The sequence below is a fragment of the Psittacula echo genome (assembly GCF_963264785.1).
Source record: "Psittacula echo genome assembly, chromosome: 11".
Taxonomy (NCBI): domain Eukaryota; kingdom Metazoa; phylum Chordata; class Aves; order Psittaciformes; family Psittacidae; genus Psittacula; species Psittacula echo.
In genome coordinates, this window is record NC_137746.1 from 1,473,996 (window position 1) to 1,487,059 (window position 13,064).

General features: G+C 47.4%; 1 protein-coding gene across 1 annotated transcript; it reads left to right on the forward strand.

Moving 5' to 3' along the window:
• Positions 1-9,135: 9,135 nt before the first annotated feature.
• SPRY4 (sprouty RTK signaling antagonist 4) lies at positions 9,136-10,035 on the forward strand (the record flags this gene model as incomplete). The annotated part of the gene is made up of 1 exon (XM_080627365.1): positions 9,136-10,035. One exon carries the CDS (start codon positions 9,136-9,138, stop codon positions 10,033-10,035), a length of 900 nt encoding a protein of 299 aa, XP_080483491.1.
• Between the last annotated feature and the right edge of the window lie 3,029 nt (positions 10,036-13,064).

Below are 13,064 nucleotides of genomic sequence, written 5' to 3' on the forward strand. Positions count from 1 at the left end.
AGTAATACAAGTAATAAAAATGTGTACCTAAGAATCATTTCATAAAAGTATGTGGAATATATTATATATGGAGACAAAACCTGTCTCGGCTGCTCTTCCCCACCAACTGCGTAGCAAAGATAAGCCAGGATTTTCTTTTCTGGTACCAGTCCTGGCGTCACAGGAGAAAGACAAGCCTGGAGACGACATGTTCTGAAAATTCAGTATTAGGAGAGGAATGGAAAAAACAGAAAGGGGCATATAAAAGGCACAAAGGTCTTAGAGGCAAGCAGGACTGGGAATGCAGACCTTGGAAATGGCAGTGCAAATGAATATCAGCGTTAATCGCGGGAGGAAAAGGCTTCCCTCTATTTCCTTAAGTGACCGTGGGTCTGATTTCTTGATTTAAATTGTTTGAACCCCCAGGTTTTTCCTTAAAGGGTGAAGGAGAGAAAGAAAGAGGAAAGGAAAAACATCCCTGCATTATCCAGGGTAGAAAAGGCACGTTCTAGATTCTTTAAAACTTCTTCAGCTGCTGCCTTTCTCCCATACCATGCTAAGAGTACAGCATGTCAAAAATCAGCTCAGGGATTGCTCTTTAATTAGGTAAAGAGAAACCCAGCTTTCCCCAATATTAAGGCTTCCCCCCTCTCCCTTTATTTTGGGTTCAAGAATAAAGCTACAATTTGTGCACGGAATCACAATGATCCTGATGACTGGCTTCCCCCTTCTCCATAAAAAAATGAATGATAGCAGGAGGAGGGGTTGTTCTCAGTTATTGGAACCCCACTGGGGATGTCTCATTGATAAATGTGCCATTTTCCATGGGCTACTGTGTTTTCTGTTGCTAGAAGGGACTCTATCTTGGTATTATAAAATTAAAAGGACCATTTCTGAATACTGCAGTCCTTTTGAAATGCTCTGATGTATGTGCAAGGGAGAAATTATTTGTTCTCCTCCTGAAACAGCAAAACAAAAGCTGTTTGCATGGAATCATGACTAATTCCTAAACCATAGTGGGAAATGCAACATCTCAAAAAGCAGTCTCCTCCCCCAAAAAAGAATACCCTGTTCTGAGACTGAGGACTAAAATTCACCACCTTTGCAGCACCACAGCAATGATAATTCACAGTTCTGATGGGTTTCCAAATATTAAAAGCAAAAGGAATAATCATATTGCTGTACAATGTTTCACATTCAGCCCAGTACTTAAAACTGCCTTTTTATAGGCAAACAGTTGCACGAGTATCCTTTGGGGTTTATTCTTTTCAAATGCAATACATTGTGTTTCCTTAAGAACACAGAAAATCCTTCTAATGTGGTTATCATTTACTGCCATTAGCTTAATAGATCATATCTGAGCTTAGTTTTCTGTCCTTAAAATAAATGTTCTTCTCCAATAAAAAGCCTTGACTGAGAAATCTGAGTCCTGAGAGGTCTGAACGTTAGTGGTTCAAAATGTGCTTTATTCACTCGCACCATAGGAACAGGCTTCAGCTGGACAGAGACAGCTTCTTGGAAGTCTACAGGTCTCATTTCCCAGCTTCCGAATTTCCACACTCTGGCAAGAATCGAGCGTCTCCGTTTAAAAATGGCAGGTTTCCCTAATCAGCTTTCTATTTTTTTTCCCCCCTCTTCCCTTATTACTCATAGAGAAAATCCCAGCTCTCCTTAGCTAGATGAGGCTGTTCAGGAGGGGAACAAGAAAAGTTAATAACAATATTTTGATAATATTAATATCTGATTTATAGAAAAGAGCTTTTTTTGGTTTTAAAGCATTTAGAGCTTGACTGGAAATTCAGCCAAACTCAGCTTAATGAACTCCAACATTATATATTATTCTTAAACACACATTAAAAACACGTGCTTAGTAAAAGGTCTCTTTTAACTCCAAGTGTAGTCCTCCCTCATTAAAAGCTTTTATTGAGCTTTCTGACTTCCGTCAGTGGCAGCATGGCCTGGGATCTCTGGACAAGAGGATGTCCTTCATTCCAGACAAAGGCAATGGCAGAACTTGTTCCCTTATTGCCACCTCCTCAGAAATGGGTCCTTGGGTGATACCCTGGTTGTCTACGGTAGAAGCCAGCCCTGACCCAGCTGGAGCACACACTCTGTGAAGCCCTATAGATCTTCCTTTTACAAGTACTTTTTGATGGCAAGGAAAGCTCTTATCCCAGATACCCTGCCTTCATTTTCAATGCATGTCCTGGGTATTTCCCTCTTTTCCAAGCAGCTGTAGGGAGGAGCTGTAAATAATTGTGCAGAGCCAGCAAGGCAGGGTTTGTGCACATCCCGAGAGCATGGAATGCTGCTGTGATCAACGCCTCCTGGATAAGGTTTTCCAGACCCTGTAACCAAACTCGTCACAGGAGAGGGACTCGCCATGGTTGTTCTGAAAGCAGTGATAATTCAGAGGAATTTTGCACTGGTTACATTGAGTCTGAACGGTGCTGACTTGCACAGGCTTTGAAATACATGCCTGACCTGACACTATGCTACTTCAAAGTACATAGTTCTCAATTACGATGATTTCTCTGTATTCAGACTTACCTGCAAAGAGTCTATTGCTTTTCTTGGTTTGTTTTTTTTTTCTGTTGCCCTGCTTTAGAAATTCACGTGTCCCAGATAGCAAAGAAAATAAGCCAATTTCTGCAGTACATTTACTGCAACTATTCCTACCTGCATGTTGATCTTAATGAGGTGATTGTCACATCACTTTCAGAGACTGTAACGCAGCTTTTGCCTGGATAATAACAGGTCTAGTATCATAGTAACCAAGAGGAAGTGTCATCCAGCTGGGAGGTGACAAGATTCAGAGGTCTCTGGTCTGTCCCTTCACCATTGCTGACTCACAGCAGAGCTCCAGGCGAGTAGTTCAGGCTGTACCACAGCCCAGGAGCATGCACAGGACAATCCAGCACCAGCAACCCCAGGGGAAGTCTTGGTCTGCTGAGGCAAATGGCTCTTCCCTGACACTGGTGCCATTCAGTGTCAACAGAAGGGACAAGCTGCTCATGAGGTGTCATTAAGGCATAATTCATTAGAAAGAAGCAAAGTGACCCCTGATCTGGTACATGCAGCTTACAAAGGATAGAAAGTTATTGGTGGCTGCGTTACTGCTCTGAGCATCCTGCTGGTGTCTCTGTTAACAAACACACACCAAACAGCACATCTGGGGCTTTTCTATGCCATTGAAGGCTACGTTCAGATGTTTGCATGTCAGCATCTCACGTGGAAATTCCCTGCATCCTTCAGAAACAGGCTGGACGAAACCATGGTACCTCTTACCTGGTGCTGGGTGTCAGGAGGTGGTTGTGGGAACATGTTTTCCCATTGACTTCACTGGGACTGTGGGCACTGGGGACGTGGCTGAGTGACACCAGTGCTTCCCAGGGCTGGGTTTTGCAGTTCTGCTTCCAGACAGGACCTGCTTCTGGAATTAAAATGATGCTGAGAGGAAGGGACTTGTTCCCACCTACATCTAGAACGTTGTTTAAACGTAAGGAAGAACTTGTTAAGGTTATTAACTAAGGGATAACGAGACAGTTGTAAACATCCTGTATTTCTGCACTCCTGAGCTATTGAAGTCAAGCTCCATTTTGGTTTTCAGTACATGGCAGACAAGTCACCCAACCCCACCTTGGAAATAAAGATACTCAACCTCATTGATTCAAAAACTGCTCTGAAAAACACTAACGAGAGTGAGCTTTCCTGGGGGTTTATACAGCTTTCTCATGGAATTGCCTACAAGGATGTAGCTTTCTATAAAAGGATGGAGGCAAGTCCAAAATCCTATTAAAACATACGGTCACGTTTGTTTTAATTTCCTGTGACTGAAGAACCTCACAAACTGTTTGAGTCTGAAATTATACCCAAACACTTGAAAATAACAGTTGGTTTCCTACAACTTTAGGACTTGCAATTATCTGGTACAACAGTAATTTGAAATTGGCAATATCTTGCTGAGGAGACAAAGGCAGCACCAGAGCGCGTTGTGAGCTTGACTTCTGAATCCATTGTACTTCCTTGGAGGGAAGTATATTTTGACTTGAAAATTGCATGTGGTGAGCAGCCATCCAGGCCCTGGATAGCATGGGGAAGAGAAGTTTCCTCTGCTTGGGAGCTTGCTGACACGTCTGCTTTGAAAAGAACTCCATTGTTTCACCTACCTCTAAGGAATGAGCAAATCCCAGTGCAAGAGCATGCTCATAAATTTGCCTTCTTGCTGTCTACTTTCAGCCAATTGCCTGCACAATTGCCCCCAGTGAATCTGTGCCTATGTTAATGCTGTAATAGGTCTGTAATTACCGATGATCAAAGATTAACTGATTTTGTTTACAAGTATTCTGTATGGCTTTTTTCCTCAATTAAAATGCAATTTAGAGTCTGGCTGGATTAGTGCAGTGGACAACAAAGGCATAAAGTTTCATAGCTCAAGTATTTCTGAACTATTCTACTTTATTATCTCTTCTGTATTTCTTTTTTAATGTACAATTTTCTTTAAATGACACATCTGGTTACATTAGATCTGCTCAATTTGAGCAATTAATTCAATACCTGCACACACAACCCCACTGCCCTTGCCAGAAGAAGATCTGTTCACAACACTGGCACCACAAACTTCAGTCCTTCCGTACCACCGTGGATGAGTCCTACAAGCAGAACTATTCTCTCTTAGGGGGTTTAACATTTACAGCTCATCTCTAGTAACCATCCCCTCCCTGGGCGGCTGCCACAGGCACCTTCAGGCACTCCAGTTGAAGAGGGTGATGGAGACAGCTCAGCCTATTCCCTTGTGCATCCCCTCCCAACCAAAGTGCCTCCCATTTGTCACCACTTCTACCCAGGGCTGCTTCAGGCAGTGGCCAGTTCCGTGGGCTATATGCTGAATTAGGTCACTTCAGCTACAAGACCCCCGGAACCCCAGCTTGCTCACCTGCACAGGCCTTCATAGCCAATGCAAGAACCCCAGGGTTACAGCCCTTCAGATCTTGTTCTTTTCCAAGGTCTTATTTTCTGCCAGGTCACCCTAGACATTAATTTTGACTGGGGATGAAGCTGCAGTTTATAAGATGCCAATCATTGCTGCTCAAAGCAATGTTGTCCTTCCTGACAAGCATCCTGTGCATGGTGTGTTCCCAGTGGGGAGGGGAAGAAGAGCATAGTGTCCTGCTTCTGGAGTGGGAATGAGCTTCCCTCCTGCTGAGCAGACATCACAGCAGATACTCCTGTGAACAGCCATGAGGTATCCTGCAAACTGATTGCATTTCAAAGGATGACTTGGTTGTATTGTTCCAGTCATCCTGGAACAATTTCAGCCTGGCTGCAGCTGCATTTCCTCCCTCTGGGGAGCACAGCAACCAAAAATGGTCAAGTTATGATGTCCCGGAGGATCTTCCAAGGAAGTCGCCAGGATCCATGCACATACCCAGTCTCACGGGAACAGCCTGGCTTCTTGACTTGCTTCTGGTCCAGCACAAGTCCTTAGCCTGAGAACTTGACTGGGTTCCTCTTCTTTACCGTGAGAGGTGCAGTGCTGTGCACATAAACAGCTGCCTAGTACCCTTTGCTACAATCTCTTCTTTCATGCAATGCAGACATGAAGCTTAAGGCAGAAACAGCTCAGGGAAGGATGTGCTGAAGGCACGTGCTAGGGGAAGCATGGAGACATAAAACCTGAAGTAACCACATCCTTAAATACTGACGTTGTCGTCATCTGGGCAGATCCCAGTGGAGGAGAGCCTGCTTGCAGGACCAGCACCGCTGAGCTCACTCTCTAGCTCAGCACACAAGATGTTTGACCTGGATCTGTCACCAGCAATCTTATGCACTGCTGAAACTTCTTGCGACAGGACCAGCAGCAGCAACGTAGTCACGGTCCTTGGAAAATTCTATAAGTGCCAGAAATTTATGTCTTATGAGAGTAGCTTGAAAAGTGACAGCAGTTAACTGCGGCAGGGCAGGCATTGAAGGACCATGTTTAACACTAGCACCAAAAACTGGTAGGGTGTGTATCCGTAGTGATTTAAAAGTGATCTTCAAGAAGAGAGAGGTTGTGTCCAGAGCAGGGGTCTGGGAATTAGGAGAGCTGGGCCTTATTTTTCTGTCTTCCCTCCAGAGCTTTTATCCGAGTACAGATCCTGTGCCCAGATAGCTGCAGGTCTTTTGCCATGTCGGAGCTTCCATTCCTCTTGTTCTGCAGAAATAGTTTCCCTCTTAGAAAGACAGTTTGAAGCAGCATTATAATGGAAAAAGATGAAGAGTTTTCAACATGAACTATCCTGAAGTGCAGTATTTAGGCTGGGGTTCATCTCCCTTCTGTGCTAGTAAACTCTGAAATCCTGATCGGCGTTAGCATATCTAGTTAAGCCATCTTTAATGTCTGCCTGCCTATGGCCATGTCTGTGTACCAGGGTTTGGGTGTTCTAAGAGTGCCTGTGGCTATAATACATCTCCAAACTAATCTGATAACATAACTTCCATGTGATGTCATCGCTGGTTCTGGACCATGGCAGACTGTGCAATTACAGAGTTAATGTAAAGCCCAGGTGCTGACTCCTGTCCCGGGGCTGCTGCCCTCCTGCTTGCTGCTCACCCATGGTGCTGGGGCTCCCTGTGGGGTGCCCTCAGTGAAGCAGAACCCCTCCATGTGCCACCAGAGCTGCCCTGCTGGGAAAATCAGCATCAAGTCAGGCTGTTCACATTGATGGAGGCAGCAGATGCTGCCCAGCTCTACTCCATACAGTGCTGGCACACACTGCACCTTAAACAACATAATGCTCCATGAATCCAGCCTAAATATACGGCAAACAGACCAAACTCCAGAGGCTTGATAACAAGGGAGGGTGGGTTCAGGCCAGACACAGATCCTTGTGCTAGAGGGGAAAGGCACTGAAGGCACTGATGCCAGGGACGTGAAGGAGTGGTCAGGCTTGTAACATCCTTCAGTGTGCCACCATTTCCTCCAGCTACCTTCCATCTAACACCAGCTCTGCTGCACTTACTCTTGGCAGCCAACACAGCTGCATCTCTCCTTAAAGAAAACAAACCCCAAAAGCCCTGTGAAGTCAAAGTCTTGCTGCAGACAAACCACCTAGCTCATGCAGAACTGAATCTGTTGCTGAACTATGACTTGCAGCAAGTCCTTTTTATATCATGACATTGGATTCTGACGTGCAGAAGAAAAGCAATGCCCCACAGCTGTCAGAATCATTGCTGCTTTTTGCTCTGAAATACAGTAAATAAGAAGAGATGCTCTGAAAACTCCCTTGTTGCTCAAGTCAGGATGTCAGTGAGCTATGAATAATGAAATAAACCCCAAATGAATGGCTAAGACCCAGCAGAGGATTTTAACTTTGTGAAGAGAAACAGCCTGAGGACTGCACTCCAATAGTCATTATCACTGCTCAATAAAGCACTTCTTCCTGCCCACCCTGTGCAGCAGAGAGAAGAAGCCCAGCAGGCAGGACCCGGTGCCAGCACCCAGAGGTGCCATGTGCCTTCGCACTCTGTGTCACTGCCCTGGTCTCCATCCAGCATCAGCCCTCACTCCTATTGATCCTGGGAGAACTGGCAGATTTTCAGCCCCTCAAATGCCAAGTGACCTATCACAGCAATGAGTTACTAATGTAAGAGTGGCCTCTGGTAACATTATTCAGTGGGTAAAGAAAAATGCACTTCCCCTTCTCCTTCCATAAATGAGTAATTAGTTCATGCTCCAGTTTTTGTTGTGTTGAGGTTAGAGGGGAGCGTGTTCTTGCAATACACATACATTTACTTGTGCACACACACACACACACACATCTTGGCTGTAGTTTGATGCATGTTTTTCCTGACTGGTTTTCAGACTGCTCTAACATTAAACTCTCCCATGCTGTTGGAAAAAGCCTTGTTTATCTGAACACAAACAACTGTCAATGCCTTAAGCTGTGCATTGTTTCCTTTTTCTTGATACCAGAAGCTTTTCCCCTCCTGCAAGTTGCTCTGAAGCTTTCCTCACCCCTTCTTTAAACTGCTCTTCAGCATTCTATTATTTATGAATAAAGGTCACCCCATGAGGAAATGGCACATCTACTAGAAAACAATGTGCACTTTCTAAATTTGAACCGAGTCGTTTCCGTTCTTTGATTTAAGTTTAGTTACTTCCTGTGGTTTCTTGTCCTGCTGAAGGTTTGGATTGACTCCAGGATAAATTGCACTCTTTCAATGAAATTAGAAACTGCGGCAGCAGACGGCTGAGCTGGTGTAGCTGGTAAAGAGCGCTCAAAGCAAGTATTAGCCCGCTCAAGTGTTTCAAAGAGGAGTGCCTGGTTACCTGCAGGAGGTGACAAATCAAGCCTGACCCGCGTGTGTGCTCTCCCCTGCCCTGCTTTGCACCCAGCCAAGCTGCTGAGCAAGAACTTCCACCTCCTGCAGGAAGGCTGAAAGCAGCCTCCGAGCCCAGCGGCTCCAAATGGAGACAGGACATTTCCTCCCCAAAGCCAAGCCACCCTCCCACGGGCAGATTCAGGGTTAGCAAGGCTGAGTGCTCACCCCATGCTCCAAAGCATCTTTGTACCAGCCCAATGCTCCCACGAGACACACTTTTGCATCAGGGTTTTTCGGGATCAGGGTCAATTGAGGAAAACCCCAAACCTTAGATAAGTCACTTCAGGTGGTTTGGTGACAAAATGCATGTGAACATACAGCAGTAACCCTAAGATGTGCTTTCCCCCTGAAAAAATGAGACACGGGCACTTCAGGGCCCTGCAGCAGTGGTAGCCTTCCCAGGACCAGAGGCGCTGTATATGGCCAAGGTTAGGGACAGGAGCACAGCAGCAAAGGGTGATATATTCTGTACACGGGCAAATGCTCTGACTCTCTTCTAAGTTTGCCCTAGAAGACCTTCTGTGTAATAATCAGCCTCAGTAAAGAGCTCTGTTTGATGCAAGGGTAGAACCACAGAATGGTTTGGATTGAAAGGGACCTTAAAGCTTATTCAGTTCCAACCCCCTGCCACAGGCAGGGACACTTTCCACTAGAGCAGCTTGCTCAAGGCCCTCAAGGGTAACTCAATAACAATGCACTCTTTCTCTCCCCTACCCCTTTTCTTTCTCCTCTCCTTCCCCTAGAATACTTAAGAACAGATTCTTCACCCGTACTCAGACTGCTTGACTAATGGAGCCCCGGATTCCCCACAACATCACCGTTGTCCCCAGCTCTGTGATGGTCCAGCCCTTGCTGGACAGTCGGATCCCCTATGGGCGCCTGCAGCACCCGCTCACCATCCTGCCAATTGACCAAATGAAGACCACTCACATAGAGAACGATTACACCGACAACCCCACCGCTGCCCAGCTGGCAGCCCAGAAGCGTCCCCGAGGCCCCCATGAACTGGTCCTGACCAACCAGCACCCGCAGCGCTGTGAGCAGGATGTCACCCACCCCTGGATCTCCTTCAGCGGGCGCCCCAGCTCCATCAGCAGCAGCAGCAGCACTTCCTCAGACCAAAGGCTCTTGGACCACATGGCCCCAGCGCCTGTGGCGGAGCAGTCCTCCCCCCGAGCAGTTCGCATTCAGCCCAAGGCCATTAACTGCAAACCCCTGGACCTGAAGGAACCTGTGTCTCAGGAACTGGACAAGCACTTTCTGCTGTGCGAAGCCTGTGGGAAATGCAAGTGTAAGGAGTGCGCGCTGCCCCGGACGCTGCCTTCGTGCTGGGTGTGCAACCAAGAGTGCCTCTGCTCAGCACAGAACCTGGTCAACTACTCCACCTGCATGTGTCTCGTCAAGGGCGTCTTCTACCACTGCACCAACGAGGATGACGAGGGCACATGCGCCGACCACCCCTGCTCCTGCTCCCACTCAAACTGCTGTGCCCGCTGGTCCTTCATGAGCGCTCTCTCCCTGGTGCTCCCTTGCTTGCTCTGCTACCTGCCAGCCACCGGCTGCGTCAAGCTGTCCCAGAGATGCTACGACCAAGTGAGCCGGCCCGGATGCAGATGTAAAAACACAAACAGTGTAATTTGCAAGGCGCTGCCTGAGAGCAAAGGAAACAGGCCAGAGAAGCCCTTTTGATAGTTTGGGAGGATGGGGAGTGGGAGGACACTCCACGGTGGCATTGGCTCTTTTTAATAACCTGTGTTCTGAGGATAACGTTAGTCTTTTGCATCTGAAGAAAGCAGAAGCAACTGATTCCACAAACTGAAGCACTTTGGGTTATTCAGGGTTTTGGAACTGGTCAGAGTTTAAGTAGATGGGGCCAAAGGAGGAATCTTAATAACGTAAAGTGAAGGCTGCAAACCTATGTCTATTGTGAAGTACAGCTGCTTAAAAACCCCTGGTTTGGATGGACGGCTGCTCACCATGCCTGCACACCACAAGAACCATTGACTGCTTGCTTGGCAGGTGCGGCCACACAAGCAATACCCATTCCCAGCTGCATTGGATTCATGTCCAGGATGGGCTTCTCACTTTTGCTTTCCTTCCAAACCGATTCGCTACCAGCAGCCTGTTGAAGGTGATGGGTTAAGTCCCTCCACCCTCCCTCCCCACCTGCACCCCGTTAGAAGGGCCCATTGCACACAAAGTCCACGTTTCTCAACAGCTTTCCGTGTCCCTCAAAGGTCTGGAACCACAAGTAAAGATACGGTTCATTTGTTCAAGAGCCTCTCCGCATTAGGCATGGTGCTCTCTCTGAACCCACCTGGCCACAGCGATTCGGACCCTCTTTGTAAAGCAAGCTGGTAGCAGGGTGCTCCCTCCCCGGGAGGAGCGGCAGCAGGAGGTGCCCAGGCTGTTGTACCAACGCTGTGGTGTTGTTCTGCCCGCAGCTGATCCAGAGGGTTTGCTCAATGGGATGTTGATTTTACACCACCAGTACAAACCCGCTCCAGGAGGAGGTTGCTCAAACCCTGTTTCCCAGCGCACGTGCTTGCTCCCCGGTGCTGGATCTTAACTCATGCCACAAATTGAAGACGTTCGGTGTTTCTTTCTGTAAACCTCTTAAGCTCTGTTGAGAAGTCACAAAACCCCGAGTGTCCGATACACCTGGGTGTATTTTATAGGGATATCAATCCAGTACCTCCTCTCCTGGAGCAAGCTCCTCTTTGCTCAGTAACTATAAAGATTTTTGTGTCTGGGGGATGAATGGCATTTGCTGGAGCAGAGCCCATTCCCCATCTCTATTGCTGCTGTTCCACTTCTGCCTCCTCTGTACAAAAACATGTCTTTTTCAGTGTACAGAATGCTGTTCATGTTTATTTTAGTGCTAACAAACACATGGGAAAGCCAGGGGAGGGAAGAGAGGCTATTTAAAGAGTGTGCCCATGGTTTTCGGTAAGAGAACATCATTGGCTTTGCCTGTGCACTCATCCTGAGGCTGGTTCTGCATTCCCTTCGGATGCAGGAACCCCTTTCTCTCGACAGCTACAAGGTGCTAAGTAAAAATCTCTGTCCAGCCATGCAACACTCAGAAGCGGGCAGGTACTTGTTGCATGCAGAAACCTGATCTAATCTTTTCCCTTTGTAATTAGAGGAAGTTTCCTCAGTAAATGCACAGCAGTGACAGTGAAATATCTTCTCCAATTAGACAAGCAATAGGCAGAGCTCATGTAGCATTTCCAGGAATCCCATTGACCTGGTTGCAATACAGTTGCTGTGGAGGGGTTGGCAGAAGGGACTGAGGGGACTTGTGGTGTCTTTTGGTTTTGGAATTCACTCAACCTGGATGTCTGAGTTTTAATTCAGCTCAATTGCAGGTATAGAAAAAGGGATGCTACATCTGTCACCAGATACCGAGTCCTGTAGTTTATCCTCATGCTGACACCTCTGGGGACACCAGAAAGAAGGAAGCAGGTGGGGATCCAGAACTGTACTGATTATCTTGCACAAACTGGAGGGGAAGAGATAAAAGGAAAACCAACCCCAAACTAGCTGAGCTGTTGGTTGAATGTATAAGGTATTGTATTTAATAAGAGAAATCATTTTGCTAAGATGCAAATAGACTAGAAAATGCTGCCCTCCTCTACTGGGACCATACAGTATCCAAGCGGCTTCCACCAGTGGTTGTTTTGCCCTTTTGACCCTCTGTCCCTGGCTGTTTCAGGGGGGACCTGTGCTGAAAACCTGCAATAGCAAAGCCCATGGCTTAGATGCATGGTCCTTGCAAGCAAACACAACGCTGGAGTGGTCGCCACTGTGCCAATCTACACTCATGTACATACATACACCCAGCAATCCCGTATGGATTTATGTTCATTGTACATAGCTGTAAACTATTTCTCTGTTGGTTTCTTTTAATATATAAGTCCTGTAAGCCGGTCCCATGCTGGAAGACTGTAAAGCGTTAGTGGATGTGTTAGAGCAGTGGTAAATGTAGCAGAGCAACCCTCCTTCTTCTCCTCAGCCTCCTAACCCCATGGTCAGACCCTGCTCCATCAGCTTATGGTCCAAGGCAAGGGAAGGAAGTGTTGAGCTCCTTGCAGAGCACTCATAAAGGTTTGGGGTCAGCCAAGGCGGGGAGCTGTGCTGGAGGGTACACCTCCAATCAAGGATTCCTTATCCCTTCTCTTCCTTCATCCCAATGCCTCCTTTCTCCCATCCCCTTTTAAGGTACTTGAGTCTCCTGCCACCCCCTGAGACGTACCATGGGCATGGTGCAACCCCAGCTCTGGCCATCCTCCTGCAGGTCAGATCCCCCCTTGCAAGCTGAGGAATGGCTACGAAGGAGCACAAACCTTGTCAGGATGCTTCTGGCCTCCGGCTGTGTCAGTGCAGTGGCGTGGGATGACAAAGGCAAGCAGGGAGGTGAGGGCTGATTCCCCTGGAACAGGCACTGTGCCTCCACGGGAGGAGGAGGAGGGTGGCAGGGTGCTTCGGCTTCATCACCTTGACCTGCTCATTGCAGGTTCATTGCCAGGTTTTGTCCCCTGCCCACACGCAGAAGCAAGAAGGGGTGACTTCATGGGCAACGCCACATCGCATCCCTGGCTGGAGCTCACTGTCAGCAGGGCGGCTTCAACAGACAGACAAACCCTCCCTGCACCCTCCAGCCCAGTGCTGCTACAATGAGCAGCTACTAAATTCAACACCATTGCTCCCCAGGC